At 40.7% G+C, this 16,504-nt stretch overlaps 2 protein-coding genes across 5 annotated transcripts in view; both read left to right on the plus strand.

Annotated features, from left to right (window-relative positions):
• Positions 1-6,041, plus strand: part of cux1a (cut-like homeobox 1a) — a 59,745-nt gene extending 53,704 nt beyond the window's left edge. For all 4 annotated transcript variants that reach the window (XM_061719441.1, XM_061719442.1, XM_061719444.1 and 1 more), the window contains one exon: positions 785-6,041. In XM_061719441.1, coding sequence (XP_061575425.1) covers positions 785-1,289 — 505 coding nt within the window. In that variant the 3' untranslated portion in view covers positions 1,290-6,041. The remainder of the gene's footprint in view (positions 1-784) is intronic.
• Positions 6,042-6,196: 155 nt separating this feature from the next.
• On the plus strand, positions 6,197-10,385 carry cux1b (cut-like homeobox 1b). The gene is made up of 8 exons (XM_061719446.1): positions 6,197-7,256; positions 7,939-8,051; positions 8,205-8,321; positions 8,470-8,553; positions 9,032-9,088; positions 9,168-9,248; positions 9,370-9,434; positions 9,545-10,385. Exons 1-8 carry the CDS (start codon positions 7,160-7,162, stop codon positions 9,591-9,593), a joined length of 663 nt encoding a protein of 220 aa, XP_061575430.1. The 5' UTR covers positions 6,197-7,159; the 3' UTR covers positions 9,594-10,385.
• Positions 10,386-16,504: the final 6,119 nt, after the last annotated feature.

The raw sequence follows: 16,504 nt of genomic DNA on the forward strand, positions 1-16,504 counted from the left end.
AATAGATACATTTAGACACAAACTGAATAGTTTCTCTCATGTATGATTTGACTTTTTTCTTTTCCAGAAATTTAACAACTAAAATTAAATAAATAAATAAAAGTAAATAAATACATACAATTTTACATCATAAAAAAGATTGATTCATGCTCACCTTATAAGTGTAAGAGGAGATTTATTTTTGTTAAGAAGGTTATTTTGGTAATTCAGGGTTCATTATTTTATAAATATATTCTTTATATTCTGATGTAAATCAGGGACTATAATTACACTAGTCAATTAATCTGTAGTTGTTAATATGTTTTAGATTGGGCGGAGTGATACAGCACAAGGTGCTGTGTTGATGTTCTAAAATCCTACACTGTCCTACACACTCACGACCCGAAAAAGGTTTAATTTAATAAGGTAAGGCTTAACTCTACACCAGACTTAAATAAGTAAAGGTTCAGAGCTCAAAACGGGACCGCAAAACGGGACTAGTTTCTTCTGACCGGAGTAAGATTTTGGTCCGCGGGTCGAGGCGCGGTTGCGGTCGGATGCGCGTTACTAGTCAACACAATAGATTAATATTAATAACCCAATATCGCGATACACTTTGTCACCTCCACGACACGTTTCGTGACGTTTTTGTATCGCAAAATTTCGTGGCACGATATATTGTTACAGCCCTAATGGCGTCTATTAGTGGTTTGATATTTGTTGCCTTTTAAATTAAGTATTTAATAGAGATGATTTTGCAAGTTACAATTCGACTATGATTGACGAACTCCCGTTTCTCCTCCAGGTCACGCATTCGAAGAGAGCTCTTCATAGAGGAGATCCAGGCAGCTGGAGGAGTAGGGCCTGGCAGTGAGGGCGGTTCTCCTTCTCTCCGTGGGTCCAAGTCAGGAGAAGGTGACAGCTGTGATGGGACAGAATCCGAGGGCACAGTGGAGACTCGCCAGGGACTGGGCATTGGCCTGGAGGACCCAAGAGGATGCAAAGACCATGATATGGAGGCTGAGTCCGAGGCGGGGGGTTCTAATAACTCCCCCGTCCAGTTAGACTGCACCACCTCAGGCTTAGTCGGACCAGGCTCCAGCTGTGGACAGAGTGGACTGGGGCTGTTCAGTCTCACAGAGGCATCTTCCAGTAGCTCTGCCTCTAGTACAAACATCCCAGCCTCTGGCCCCACCAGAAACCCCAGGGACAACAATCTGCGCAAGAAGAAAGCAGCCAATCTCAATAACATCATCCACAGGCTGGAGAAGGCTGCAAGCAAAGAGGATCCTTCAGAGTGGGAGTTCTAGCTCCCCCTGACTGTCCCTCATCCCTTTCGTCTCATAACCTCACAACCTCTAACCTTGGACCCCTCCTGCTTTGTTCCAGTTGGAGGGCGGACACAGCCAAAGTCAAGCTCAGCAGCCATTTTTATTACATAAAAGCTTTCCAAAAAGAGGAAAGAAGCAAAGAGTGGTTGGCAAAACCCTTAAAAAGAAGATTTACTGATTACATAGAAGAACAAAATAAGATAACTTAAGTGTCTCTCCTTATTATTATAATTTTTTTCTTTTTTTTTTTCTTTTTTTTTTTTTTTAACTGAGTTTTGTTTTTGTACTGAGAAAAAGCACTTAGCCGTCCTGCTGGCCTCTGGCCCTGCTGTACCTCCCCCTATCACCAGCCACTGGTGCACCAGACTGGTTAGTCCTGAGCTGGGGTCTGACCCGCAGCTGGGGTAGAAACCTGTACTCAGTAACACAGGCAAGGCCTGACACAGCAGCTGTCACAGTGATAGACACTGATAGATGGTAGATAGAGACAGGAACTCTTACAAGAACTCTCACTTTCTTAAAGGAGATTTTTTTCCGCTCTTCTTCTCACCTCCCAAGTGTCCACAAACCTCCCCTCACTCAGTGAGACGCCTCATTTTTCACACTGTAGAGTGACTGTTACAAACCCTTTGCCTTTTTCACTCACTGCGTGTGTGTTGTATGTTAGGGGTTGTGTCAGTGTGCACCTGTGTGTGTGTGTGTGTGTGTGTGTGTGTGTGTATACACACCAAAAAATTGTATGTATGTGTGTGTGTGTGTGTGTTCTCTTCTCAATGGCAGCATGATTTTTGTTTTGGGTTTTTTTTGTGTTAATGTCACTCCTACACTCTTAAGAGGGTAGTGGAAGGCCTGCCGGCTGAGCTGCCATGGTTACTAATGTAAGACAGATGAACTTTGACCTGTTGTGTCCCATATCCTATCCTGCTGACAGCCATGTGATGGCCAGAAGGATCTGCAATTCCTCACAAATACACGCACTCATCTGAAGAGGAAGGAAGGAAAGAAGGAACCCTCTTTTTTGCCTCCTTAGATCCTTCTTTTTAGGATTGAGGATGATCTGTTTTTGATACTGCAATTTGGTTGCCAATAAGAGATTGCACAGTCTATTGACTCTAAAGAGTACAAAATAGGGAATTTTAGAAAGCATTTTAAATTAGTACAAAGTAAGAACATAAAAAAATAAAAGAATAAGTTACTGTTTTAAAAAAAACCAACAAATTAGAATGGAATAATATTTCATTGTTAAATGAATTCACGTAGTACTGTAGCTGTCTGACATGGTAATACTGCACGTGTCTCTCGTTGTTAGGTTGTGCACGTCACAGCTGCGCCCAGCACTGGATCTGCTGGGTGTGTGTGTGTGTGTGTGTGTGTGTGTGTGTGTGCGCGTGCGTGCGTTTGTTTGTGTGTATGTGTGTGTGTCTGTGCGTGCACATCACTGGCAAAACTTTCTCCATTCACAAACACGTGTTTTTATAGGCCAAATCAGGAAGAGTGCGTGTGAGTGTCCCGTGTGTGTCTCCTTGTGTGCATTTGTACTTGCCTGCATGCAAGTCAGGGTTAAGGTCAATTCACTCAGTTGAATTTATGAAGTAGATGATGGAGAAATGAAATTCTTGACTGAAAAAGAAAAAAAAAAGGGTTTAAGCAAATGAATTGCTGAAACTTGATTTAATGTGTCCTTTCTGCTCGTTGCTGTCAAAGTGAGTTCACCCCGACCCTGGTGTGAGTAGTTGCCACTCTCCTCCAGTTTATCCTGTATCCAGGGATGTAAGTCTTTTGCATTAAATTCTACTGTATACACTACAAATGATAAGGCATATCACCACCTCCCTGTCCCACACAAGCCCTCAGTGCCTGTCAGCCCACTGCCTCCCCTTTGTGCGTGTGCGAGATTTTGCGTGGATGCATGTACACGCATGCCTGTTAATACATGCGTGTACACGTGTGCAAGATTGACGAGTGTTACGTGTATCCAACGAGTGGGGTCATATTTCGTATCTACTTGCACACACTACTAGTGCACAACTGACACCCTTCTTTAAGCTGTTTGATGCGTTACCATTACATTAATCTTCTCACAAAGTAGTGTAATACTATGATTTACTGTAGCTTGGTTTTATTGCTATTTTGCATTTATAGTTTGGTTTTTATTCTGCTTATTTATAGGTGCTGTATTTTTCATTTAATGTCTTATCATATGAGTTGTCTATTTTTTAAGGGATTATACTGTTCCTGAGGGCAAGTAACATTTTTATTAGACTTATAGACTGCCGGCAGTATTGGTTAATATTTACAAAGATGTACTAGTTCTCGTTTGTTTGTATATTCATGAATCCTAAAGTTTAGTGTCATTTCAATAGCTTTTAAAATGTGTTTGCTACAGTCCATGCTCCCGTAAGCATAAAGCTCTTACCACAACTCTTATGCTCTTAAATTGCTAGCTAGAGAATCAAAGGACATATCAAGATCAGTGAACATATGATAGTCTTTATTTTCCTGTTTCCTATTCTCTGATCATCATCTTTTTTTTTTTTTGTCTCTTTTTTTCTCGGGCACGCCCAACACTAACGCTTGGCAGAGCATGCAGCCAAACTTTGCCCATCCATTAATTAATCATATTAACATAATTAACAGGTCCAAATTTATACTCTTTGTCAAATAGGTCAAATAAAATTACCTTAACTTGAGAACACATGCTAACTTGAAAGAGGTCATATCTGCCAAATTGAGATTAGAGAAGTGTACCAGCTAGCAGGTGTGCTACGCAACATTGAGCAGAGATAGCCAGCCTATGATTATGCAGAATTTTTATTGCAGTTAGTAACAAAGCACTTATGAGGATCTTTTTATGACTTAACCTTGGACAGGGTCTGTAAACACTACAACAAAGTACGATCCCAGGATACTGGGAAGTGTATGCCTTTTTTTAAAAGAGAGAGAGAGGGAGAGAAAAAAAAAAGTGGTTGTAAACCAAGCACAGACTCTTATCCACTTCCTAACACTAAACATGAAAACATAAGGTGGCTGTACCCATTTCTTCTATGTGATAAACCGTAATCCTATCCAGCAAACTTACTTCAAACTCCAGATAAGTGTGTGACGCAGAGAGCCGTTGTCCTGTACATTTGTAGATATAAGTAACCTCCTGCTTTGGTTTCTATTTCTATTCAGAGTCCTGTCAGTTCCCTTTCCCTGAACGTGCATCCAGATCTATTGACAAGCCTGTCAAACAATACAGATATCACGATGCCACTGCTTTTCCGACGCATTAATTCGAACAAATCTGATAATTGTAAAACTTCTCGATCGCCGGCTCTTCCTGCGGAGGACGGATGTGAGACATCCGTCCTCCGCGACCTGAAGGCCTTCTGTCTCGACTGCTTGGACTAGAAACACCACAGCATGTGTTGCAGTGAACAATAGCTACTGTAAAGTAGAAGCACTTAAACCATCCGCCATTTAATATCCAGATCCGTCAGCACACCTAACCACGTGAGATCATCAGATTTGTGCCTTTAACTGCCAAGCAGGGCACCAAACTAGTGATGTCATCAGACATAGTTTCAACCGACTTATTCGTGGTATATCTCGCACCCTGATCTATATCTGTATTCGTCAAACTTTGCATTGGTACAAGTTTTCTCGGCTCTCTGGAAAGAGTTCGGAAGTGGAGGGAAACGGTAATAACGTGGGGAAGCAGGGTTGTATATTCTTATGGAAGAGCTGCATTTCAGTCCAGGTCTCATTTCAGGCAGTTGTTCTTTTCATTTTATTTCTCCCCTATAATGCATTTCTTATGTTGTACATAAATTAACTAGCAGCAAAAGGCCAGAGCATTGAATGAAGGAGGAAGCATGCAGAAACAGCATACACTGTAATAACACTGAATTTATTCGTGGGGCATTTTGTATTTTTCTGTTTGTGTCAGGTTTGCTGTGACATTACGGCACTACAGGTATTGATAATGACGTGTGCCAATTCTGATGGTCATTTCGAAAAGAGACGTGTAAATACAGTCGATCGAGTAGCTGACTGATTCACTATTGTCACAGTGTGCTTTTGTTCGAAGGCAAGAGGAGAGAAGGGACGATTCAGGACTTTTCCATGATCCACAGATATTTTTCTACAAATTTAAATCAGATGATTCTATACACTGTTGAATAACATTGTAAAGGTGTAACAGATGCTGTATATCATATCATGTTTTCTGAAGTCGTAAAGCTTTACTGTATGATCTGTTGAAGTAGTGGTTATTCATTTGACGCATTAGTTGTAATGGAAGCCCGAACAGCAGCACTGGTCACCATATTCAGGAAAAAAAATGGCAAAAAAAAGAAAAAAAAAAAAGAAAGAGAAAATCCTCAGATGTTTTTTGTAATACTTTTAGAATATATCTTATGAAGTGGGTTTTGTAAGGAAACACTTTCTGAATCAGTGGTGCTGTATGCATAGCACACTCAGTAATACATTTACACACAATACAGCACAAATACACTCATCCTTTAACCCCCCCCCCCCCCCACTCGCGTTGTTTTTTGATTTGTTTTTCACTCATGTTGGCTCCTGCTAATAATTTTTAAGTCTTAAGCCATTTCTTCCTCAACTCCTCCTCATGTTTTTAACTATTTTAACAGTCGGAGATCAACTCTGGAACAATAAACATTTCAGTTGACTCTCACGAGACTTGAGAGGAAACGACACAAAAAAAAGGAGAAATACAAAAAAGAAGCCAAATAGTGGTATAGTTATCCACTTCTGTTGAAAGGTTGCCAACAGATTTCTGTGCATTTTTTTACCCAGTCTCGTCGCTTCAGTTCACCCATAGCTTCAACCACAGTGTAGTCTGACAACCAAATGACCTGGGGAGAGCTTCACCCCCCACACCCCCTCTTTTGGAAAGCTTTAAGATGCTTGTTGAGGCTTTAGCAAGTTCAGAGTGTTTTTAGATGATTATTATTATTATTATTATTATTATTATTATTATTATTATTATTATTATTTTCAACCTGTCATCAATAATGTGGAAGTAATAATTCTCATGACTTCTCCCACTTCTTGTTTTCTGAGTGTGTGTGTGCGTATGTATGTGTTGTAGTACAAAAGGCTGCATGACTGTAAAGGGATGGTTACAATGTTTCTGGGGTTGTTTTTTTTGTTTTTTATTTTGGTTTCCCCAGCACTTCTGTCACTCCTGAAATGCTTTTATTTCTATTTTGTTTTCTCTCTCCTGTGGGGTCTCCCTCCCGTTGGTTTTTTCCTCATGTATCATTGTTTCTTTATCTTTCTATTTACTAAACGTATCATGTTGTTTGTTCTCAGCACTGTAAAACAGTCCCTTCTACGACATTGAAAAGCAATATCACTGTATGAAATGTTCACAATGTATTTGTTATGATTGACATTTGATTCATCATTATTATTCACATGCACCCTAGGTGTGATAATTGAAGTAAATCTCTTTTATACAAATACTAAAAGTGTGCTGTTGTAGTTTGTTTTTTTTCCTCTCGATGACAAAAACAATGCTTTAAGTACATGGCTGGTTTATACAAGTATTCTCAGAGAAAGAGATCAGTTGAGCTTGTTAGAAATCAGAAAAAGGGAAACATTGAAAGATTGTTTTTAACCTCTTGTAGCATCTTACAGCATCTTCAGGTGAGCCGTCTTTATAAACTACAACAAAATACCAAAAAACAAAGAAGGAACAGGTGATCCACAGTTCCTCTGCTCTCTTTCCAGGCCGTTACTCCGAGCTTCAGTCGGAGTTCTCCGCTGCAGTGCGGACCAGCTCAGAGCAGAAGGAGCTGATCCTGAAACTGGAGCATGACCTGAGCACCATCCAGGCCATGTCCTCCCTGCCCAGGCCCGATGCAGACGGGTCCGAGCTCAGCAACATGGGGAACATCCCTGACCCCATCAAAGAGGCAACTGCAATGTTCACTGGTATGTCCTGTCCTGTCTCAAAACCTGGGGGACAATGGAGGAAAAAATAAATAAATATATTATACATATTCCCAAGAGGGAGCTAAACATCTAGTTCTGTTTATGTCGTTATAATGCCCTCTTACAAGATGAAATTAAAACGTTTGACAATGTATACCCTTTAAATTTAAGCATTTTGTTGATAAGAGTTAGCTGGAAAACCCAAACATAAACCAGTATTATATATCGGCGTTCCTCAATTACATGCAGGGGAGTGTGTACCCCTACTGGTCGGAGTCAGAACTCGCTCAAAATATTATTTCTTTCCCTCGTTTTTCTTCAGTAGTAACGATATCTTTACGAATGTAAACGGGGTCCTCACGGACAGAACAGAAAGTTCGACACTTTGATTTCAGCACGGCTCCCTTTTCTATTGAGCCAAAATGAATGTGCTGATAGGAAGCTCAACGGGATGTCGGTCTGTTTAAATACAGCAAACAAGCATGATTAGAGGGATTTCTCTCCTTACATGTGCCAGCCAGAAGGAAAAGAAAAAAAACATTTGCTTTGATGTCTGTTCTGGAGTGTGAATGTCCTATTTCTTTCCTTAAATAAGAGCTGATTGTGTAAAATACACAAGCAAAATAACATTTGTGACTCTGAAGTCAATGTTGGCATGAAAGTGTGTATCTGTTCTTGCCAGGTTCAGGAGTGACTCCCAATCCTGAGCTTCCTCAGGGCCAGATGGACTCGCTGCTCTCCATCATCTCTAGCCAAAGGGAAAGGTTCCGCTCCCGCAACCAGGAGCTGGAAGCTGTGAGTCACACACACACACACACACACACACACACACACACACACACACACACACACACACACACACACACTTAGATGTGGTGCATGTGTTTCCGTATCTCTTTCTGGGAGAATTAACTCCTTGTCCCTCTGTGTTCCCCTGGACTCCCGCAGGAGAATCGCTCCATGCAGCAGACCATGCAGGCCCTGCAGAGCGAGCTGGACAGCCTGAGGGCTGACAACATCAAGCTCTATGAGAAAATCAAGTTCCTGCAGAGCTACCCAGGCAGAGTGCGTGTGTGTGTGTGTGTGACGGCATGAATGAATGCGGTTTACATCATCGTAAACCACGTCAGATATTATTTCTCTGGGAAACTAAAGCCAAAACTGACGAAAGCTCAGACGTTCATTCAACTCTCTTGTGTCTGTGGTGTTGTAGGCTGGCGGAAGTGACGACACCGTGATGCGTTACTCCTCCCAGTATGAAGAGAGACTGGATCCGTTTTCTTCCTTCAGCAAAAGGGTAAATTAAATGCTCCAGCTTCTCAAACGTGAAATGAAAATCTCTTTCTTGACCTCTCCTTCATTGGAGCATGGCTGCAGTTTGGCTGTGACGTCACACCTCAGTGTCACGGTCTTTCCTGTAATGGTTTATAAGTCAGTTTTATTTAAATCTGATTACAATGATGCCTTCACTTGGCTTCAAGGGCAAGTGTTGGTCAGATTAGGAGCTTGTCTGCAGCCCCCACCCCCACTCCGGTTTTACTCAAGTCCATCCCTACTTTTAGAGAAGTCTTGACCCAATAACATGGAGAGACTGAGAAGACTTTTGCTGCTCTTGGTAGTAACTCCTCTCACAAAAATGTATTTTTTTCCCAGCTAATTTCTTTAAGGGAATTTAAATGCAGACATTATATTAAGATTAATTTCCCCCAAAATGGCCCACGTAAGATTACAACTGCTTTCAAGATCCTGATGTGATTGTTCTGCGTGGTGTTCAGGAGCGCCAGCGCCGATACCTGAGCCTCAGCCCCTGGGATAAAGCAACTCTTAGCCTGGTGAGCCTCAGTTTCACATAAGAAAACCCTTCTGTATTGTGCTTGTCAAAAGTCTAAAAAAAAAAATTCTGTTTCTCAGGGACGTGTGATTCTCTCCAACAAGATTGCCAGGACTATTGCCTTCTTCTACACCTTGTTCCTGCACTGTTTGGTCTTCTTGGTGGGTTTTCTGTCAGCGTTATGTGAAACCTCTGATACGTTCTTGCACGTTGAGCTCTGGAGAAACAGGATGCACTCTTTTACCTGTCACTTGGAATGATGTAAATGTTCTCCCTCTTCAGGTGCTGTACAAGACTGCTTGGAGCGAGAGCATCGGCAGAGACTGCACTGCTTTCTGCTCTAAGAAGTGAGTGTGCATCTTGCACACGACTGCAGATCTTCAACACAGCAGACTTTAGATATATAATTGTAAAACGAGATCCATTTTGACTGATCTTTATTTGTTTTTTCTCCCAGGTATGCTGACCACCTTCACCGCTTCCATGAGAATGAACAGAACCTTTAAGTCTGTCCGCAGTAACGACTGGAGGCTTTGAGCATGCGTATCCTGCAGAGATTTTCACTTCCCTCCGCTGTGCTTGCAGTAGCTGGCTTCTCCACTAGGTGGCAGTTCAGGTCTTTGAGTTGCACATCAAAGGATTGATAGATCCTCAACAGGTTTCCATTTTCAGTTTCTGGATCTTTAATAACTCGAAGTAAATATAGAAATCAAGCAAAAGTATAACTTGAGGCTCACTTTGATCTTTAGATTACTTAAGAGGTAAGAATTAGTCATTTTCTGTGTGTGCTGGTTTAGGGCTGATTTAAAGATAAACTGTTTAATTGTTAACATATTGTACCAAAGGGGACCACAATACTCATCTCATGATTTTGCTAGAATTTAACTGGAATTATGGGTAATATAATCAATAAAGAGATAACTGAAGTCACACCAAAGGTGGTGCATTTAATATAGATTATATAGGAATGGGTGGTACAGTGGGAAAGCACCAGGTTTTTAGGTGGAGATTATTTCCATGGGTTGTGTGCTGGAACAGTATATATGGTTGTTTTTTCTTTTTGAATTTTATGCCACATTGACAGATGCGGTTCATAAATGTGTGGCGGGTGCAGGTTTTAGGGATTTAGTGCTGAGATCATATTGTTATTGTTACTTGGTTATAGACGAGCCAGCAGTGACGCAGTAATGGTTACAGAGTCTGTGATTGCAATATTTAGCATATATGCGCTTATTTACCAGCTTTCTCCTCCCTTTTCTGTCTTTGCGGATGTACTCAAAATAAAGACTATGCAGTTATTTGTCTTTTAGTGTCTTCATTTCATCGTCATGTTGGTGTTTGAACAGTTTGATTAGAATTTGCAGTCGGGAGGAAATCTGCTTTTACATAAGATTACTCCGTGACATGTCTATAAAGATCAATATAGGTCTTTATAGACATCAGACTTGCAAGATATCAGTGTGAAAACCAACAAACCACAGCCAACTATTCTATATTGGCAACTAACTTGTCATAGAGGGTCTTTGTTCTTAATTGAAGTTTAATGTTTGAAAATATGAGAGGATGCTCAACTTAGTGCATATTAATACATCTTTGGCTTCGTAGTGATGGCAGGTCAGGTGGGAAGATGGTGAGTTCTTCCTTTTCTTCCCCACAAGCTGGTCTGACTCTGAGCCCACCGTCTCATGACGAACTTGTATGCAACATATTCTCAGGAGAGAAGGACTTTATTCAAGATGCTCCAATAAACTTGTCACCATTAACTACTCTTAACTGTCTCAGAATACTATGGCGTCAAATGTGAGGCTATCTGTCTGACGGCTAAAGCTCAGGTGAAATTTGGTCAAGCGACAGAACATTGATTTTAACTACATCTAGAAATAAAGTACTGAAAAAGAAAATGATCAATGTGCTGTATTGACCCAAAGTCCAGACCTGATGCTGTCATCAAAGGTCACAGCTTGACTGTAAGAGAGCTGTGTGTAAATAAATACAAGCATAATGTGTGATTTGAATTTACAAAACTTACACCAAATTACCCCCCAGCAGTGAGACAGATTGAAAACAGTAAATCCTGCTAAAAAAAACAGAATTATGGGGCGTACCCCCTTTTTTTTTTTTTCTTTTTCTTTTGAACATCTGATCCTACATTATGGCTCGGTTGTTTGTATAACAAACAATGACATGGTGTAAAATGTCTTGCATTCAGATTGTTTTTAATATGTCCTGAAACATAAAACCTTTGAACAGAAAGAGTACACACGTTCTTTTTCACATAAAGTTAGAGGTTATAAATGGCACAACAACTCATGCTCATGTACATTATTTGTGGTCCTTATCGTGATTTAGGAACTTTACAGCAAGACTGTTGGTGATATTCTTGTGTTTAGAGGGTTTTTGTTTGTGTTGTGATGTGAGAGTGAAGTTAAACTGAAGAAGAGGGACAAGTTGGAGAAAGCTGGATTCAAATCAAATAAATGCAATTGCTAAATACTTTATTCACCCCCAAAGGATTCTGGGAGAAGCAGACCTTCTTCGTTTAGTCTGGATATTTGCAAACCATCAGGGTGTGCAGGGTAAATCGCTAATAATCTACCTGACAGCCTTGAATATCTGTTTGCAGTTAATTCCTGTCCTGTGTGGTCTTCAGTTAAAACCAGGCAAAGAACAGACTCAGTGGCTGAACAAGCATCCATCCATCTATCCATCCATCTCTCCATCCACCCACTCACTTCCGCTCATCAAAGATCAGGTCTGGGGGCAGCAGCCTAAGCAGAGAGGCCCAGGCTTCCCTCTTCCCGGCCTCCTCCTCCTCCAGCTCTTTCGGGGGAATACCAAGCCATTCCCAGGGCAGCTGGGAGGTATAATCTCTCCAGCCGGTCCTGGGTTCCCACTGGCCGTTCTTCCAGTTGGACATGCCCAAAACAGCTCCCTAGGGAGGCGTCCCAGGGGCATCCTCACCTCATCTCAAATGGATCCTTTACTTTGCCTCTCTGATTAGTGTTTCCCACAAACAAAAATGCTGTTGCAGAAGATGACAAAATGTTTTTATTTTTATTTTTCTCCTCTTTACACGAGTTTATGATGGGGAAGGAAATGTAAATGCAGGCTGAACTGCCCTTTGGTCTGTGTAACAGCTGACCTGAGAGGAGGAAGGGGAAACGGCCGACTAATGTCTGCACTGAAACACACAATCTGCTGATTAGGGATTAAATCCTCAGTAGTCCCACTTAAAGCTGCCTCATCTTAGTAGGACTGAATTAGACTGTATTATTCATGAGAGGGCTTTTCTTAAAGAGCATCACAGCCTGCAGCCATTAAAGACCTGCAGACCTCCTCCTCTGTTCTTCGCTGCACCTTAAGTCCCATTTTGCTTATCAATCAGAGCAGACTCTCGGCTATCTCAGCGCAATTACTTCCTCGTTCCCCCATCCCCCGCGTCATTCACCTTTAACCCCACATTTAGATGCACACACCTTGAACGGTCTCCTCTCGCCAATCCCCATCACGCTGACCTCCACATCCCTTATCTCAGCTTCTGCAGCTGTCCATCATCCGCTCCAGCGTTCATGTGAAATAACAAAGGTCTTAAGAGAGGCTAATGGCCTGCTTTCATTTTTACTGCAGGGGACAGGTTATTCAAGCCAATCACTGGTCAGAGAGTTTCCATTAATGACTGTGGGCCATTACTGATTTTTCTGCCGAATATTTATGTTGAGGCTATTTAGGTATGAAGCCTTTGGTTTTCTCCAATGAAGGTGTCTCAAGAAACAGAAAAGGAAAAAACATTGTATCATCTAATCATTCTCATTTTTACCTTGGTTTCAACAGAGGGCAGTAAAGTAATGTTTTGGTATCGATATGAATTATTTAGTTGACTCTTATAGCTGTAGTCCCTCATGTATACGACCGCAGCTCCCTTTCAGTTTTTTTCCACTGTGTGTTGAGGACAAAACAGCCCTCTACAGCTCATTTTACACTTCTTAATGGCACTTTTTCTTTGTTTGCACAAGATTGCACTTAACAGATGTTTTTATTGTCCGTTTATCAGATGGCTACTGTTTTTCATTAATCATTCAGTGAGACAACGGTGTTTGCCATAGCGGCCATGGTGTTGCCAAGAAAGCAGACTTCACTTCACCCATCAAAGTAGTTCATACAAAACTTGACCATTTATTTATTTACACACAAACTAAATTATTATTTTGATCAATTCAGATTAGTTCCTCACACAGACGAGACTCACTTGTGCCTAATTTTCAGCGTTAACCTGTGAAGTGGTGATAAAAAAAAAAGAAATCTTACTGTAGGAAAATCCCAGGCTGATTATTTTCTGCTCTCTTTCGCACAGTGGCAGGAAAATGTGTGATAGAAAATAAAAAAAGTGCAACAATTTCTAAGATTGCATGAATTACCAAACATGAAACCTGGTGTGTTAATCTGTGAAAGTTGGAGCTGTCATAGTTTAGGAGTTTTTAACTGATATTTCTTGTGTTCCTTAAGACTTTGTTCTTTATTTTGTTTTATTCATTTTTTTATTATTTATTTTCTATTGTTTTTTTTCTTGGTGCCTGCCTGCCTCTACTTTTAGTTGCTTTCCCCAATTGTTTCCACATGTATCTCATCAGCAGATGTATACACATGCACATTGCCCTGTTTCCTCTCTTTCGTCTGCCAGTTTGTTTATTCTGTGTCTCTGTTTTGCTACCCCAAAGCATCGGTTTGTCATACTTTTCTGTGTTTTCCACCCTGCTCCTCTGCATTTTAGACTTAGTCTTTAATTTAAAGGGTGATGGGCCGTTAAATGAATGGAAGATGTAGAGAGGGAAGACGAATTTCAGCTAAAAAGCTTTCATGGATAAGCAGCAAACTTTCTGGAACAGCGTTGATCTACCTGAGAAAGCCGTGAATCTGTTTTTATAGATGCAATAATGAAGTCCTGCATCCAGAAATACACGGTAGAGGTGATAACATACTGTGGTAGTGCTTTGATTTCTCTGGTACCAGCAGAATTAATTGTAATGGATACATTATATTTGTAGATCATAGGGCAGCTTTCTTGGGCTTTTTCTTTTGGTCAGTATTTAGGGACGTTTTATTGGAACAATTTTAATTTGAAAAATGTTCTCGATCCTGCAGAGATTCACACCGTGTTTCTGTTTCACTTTTTGCAGCATTTTTAAATGAATCCACCCTGAGCAGCAGCTAAGTGTGTGCGGGATTATTTTTTACGCTTGAACCACAAAAGCAACAATACTTTGGGAGGCTTAAATATTCACACATTGTTTCCTGAGTGAATAGAGCGTTTTCATTCGTTCCTCTGAGGCTTAATCAGACCGGTGGGGAGAGGATTTATATCAAACACTCCATCTGACTCCTGCTTCACTATGGTAGGTTGAGATTTCACTCCATACGGCGTTCTTCCCATTCAGACGCATCATCTTCATTCATTCCTCTGTGGCTGTGAAAATCTCATTCAGTAGTTTCATTGAACTTGTGCACCATTCAGGATTTTTCTCTTTTGTATTAGAAGCTCAAACTGCTAAGAACTGTTGCGTGGATACAAGTGTGCGGGAGTGTATGTTTGTGTGGAAGAGGGAGGCTGCTGTTTGTTTGTGCGCTTATGTGTTGGCAAGTTTTCATTCATCTTGTTTCAGAAAAAGCCTTCAGTAACATTTCAGCCTTGCCACAAATCCCCTCTGAAGTGTGTGTGTGTGTCTTTTTTCATTCTTTCTTCTGTCTGCATACCACCCCTCAATGCACCTACCACCTCATGGGTGTTGCTATGGAAACTGGCCTCCCCTATCAGGCGGTTCCAATGCTCCCCTGCTCTCTGATTTGCCGTGACATCGGCGAGCTAAATCACAGGACCACGTGATCCCTCTCAGTCCATTCCAGTCCTGAATAATGGAGATGTTCTGTCTTGTGAAACTTGTGAAAGTCCTCTCTCACCTCATCTGGTGAAACTGATGAGAAGCAACAGATACGAGAGGATCATGTTTATTCGCAGCCAACAGCTGTGCCAGTACATTCATGACCAAGAAAGTACCAAAACCAGTCGTATTGAGATGGTAATAATTCAGAGCTTTACTTTTTAAATAGAGCAACATCAAGATCATCATTATTTACACATCACACTCATTATTGTCTTATCCACTTGACTTTTCTATATGTTATGCTACTTTTTCTGAATGGTTGAATACAAATGTGTTCTTATGCTCTGCATCTGTTTAATCAGAGGCAACCTTTTGATTTGGGTGTTTTACATCTTGAACGAGTTAATTTAAGATCTTCACTGCAAAAACTCATTTTTAGCGAAAGTTAAAAAAAAGAGCCTTATTTCAAAAACATTTGAAGACTATTTCTGACCATTTTTGGTAGTTTTAAGGATTCTAGTCAATACATCTTTCTTACCCATTTGGCAAATATATTTTTAATTAAAATAGGAACATTTTGACCAGATTTATGGGATATTGGGCTTATTTCTAGAGCGGCTGTTTTTGCAGTGTAGAAAGAATCTGATCTCTTCCTGCTTACACAGACAGGAAACACACATAAACTACAGCAAGTAAAGTGTGAAGAGGAATTAGTTTGGACATGCAAATCTCAAATGACTAAAACCTGAACCTCACTGATGTCATAACCATGTGCTTTTGTTTATTTTAAATGTAAACATCTAGGCCTACTGTACATACATAGTTAATGGCAGTGTTTACGTGACATAGTGATAACATGTTCAGGGATATGCAAAAATGTAGATATTATATGTTTATATGAGATTTGAGTTCTCGAGTTAGTTATTTATTTACTTTCAAAAAATTAATATCCAGATTATTTTTTCTAGCATGTAAGGCAGGGGTTCTTAACCTTTCTGACCTAAAGGCCCAATTTTTTCAGTACAGAGCGGCCCAGGGCCCAAGTAAAAACCTTGTCAAATAAATTGATCATCACGGACTTTTATGAAACATGTCAATGTTAACATGCACATGTCAAGCTTGATTTATACTAGGACAAATCAATCAGTTCAGGCTTATTAATAAAAAAAGATCAATAATTAGATTTTACTTAAATAAAAAAGGAAGGACTCAGAATAAAAAAAATATATACATATAAATCAATCAATGGATGGCAGTAGAGCGGGTCGTCCAATGATCGGAAGGTCGGCAGTTCGAATCCCGCTACGTCCCAGTTGCTGTCGTAGTGTCCTTGGGCAAGACACCTTACCCACCTTGCCCCGTGTGAATGTGTTTGAATGTTTGGTGGTGGTCGGAGGGGCCGACTGACGCTTCTGTCAGTCTGCAGGGCAGCTGTGGCTACAAACGTAGCTACCACCACCGGTGAGAATGTGTAGGAATGAATAATGGTCTCTGTAAAAAGCGCTCGGGGTGTCTTGAAGGGCGCTGTATAAAACCAAGCC

The sequence above is a fragment of the Cololabis saira genome, chromosome 4 (genome assembly GCF_033807715.1).
Source record: "Cololabis saira isolate AMF1-May2022 chromosome 4, fColSai1.1, whole genome shotgun sequence".
NCBI classification, from domain to species: Eukaryota; Metazoa; Chordata; class Actinopteri; order Beloniformes; family Belonidae; genus Cololabis; species Cololabis saira.

Bases quoted from the DNA above. Each gene is read 5' to 3' on its own strand.
- cux1b (XM_061719446.1), top strand. From the start codon at position 7,160: ATGTCCTCCCTGCCCAGGCCCGATGCAGACGGGTCCGAGCTCAGCAAC. The intron at 7,257-7,938 runs GTATGTCCTGTC...TGTTCTTGCCAG, and splicing joins GGCAACTGCAATGTTCACTG to GTTCAGGAGTGACTCCCAAT. The intron at 9,435-9,544 runs GTGAGTGTGCAT...TTTTTCTCCCAG, and splicing joins ACTGCTTTCTGCTCTAAGAA to GTATGCTGACCACCTTCACC.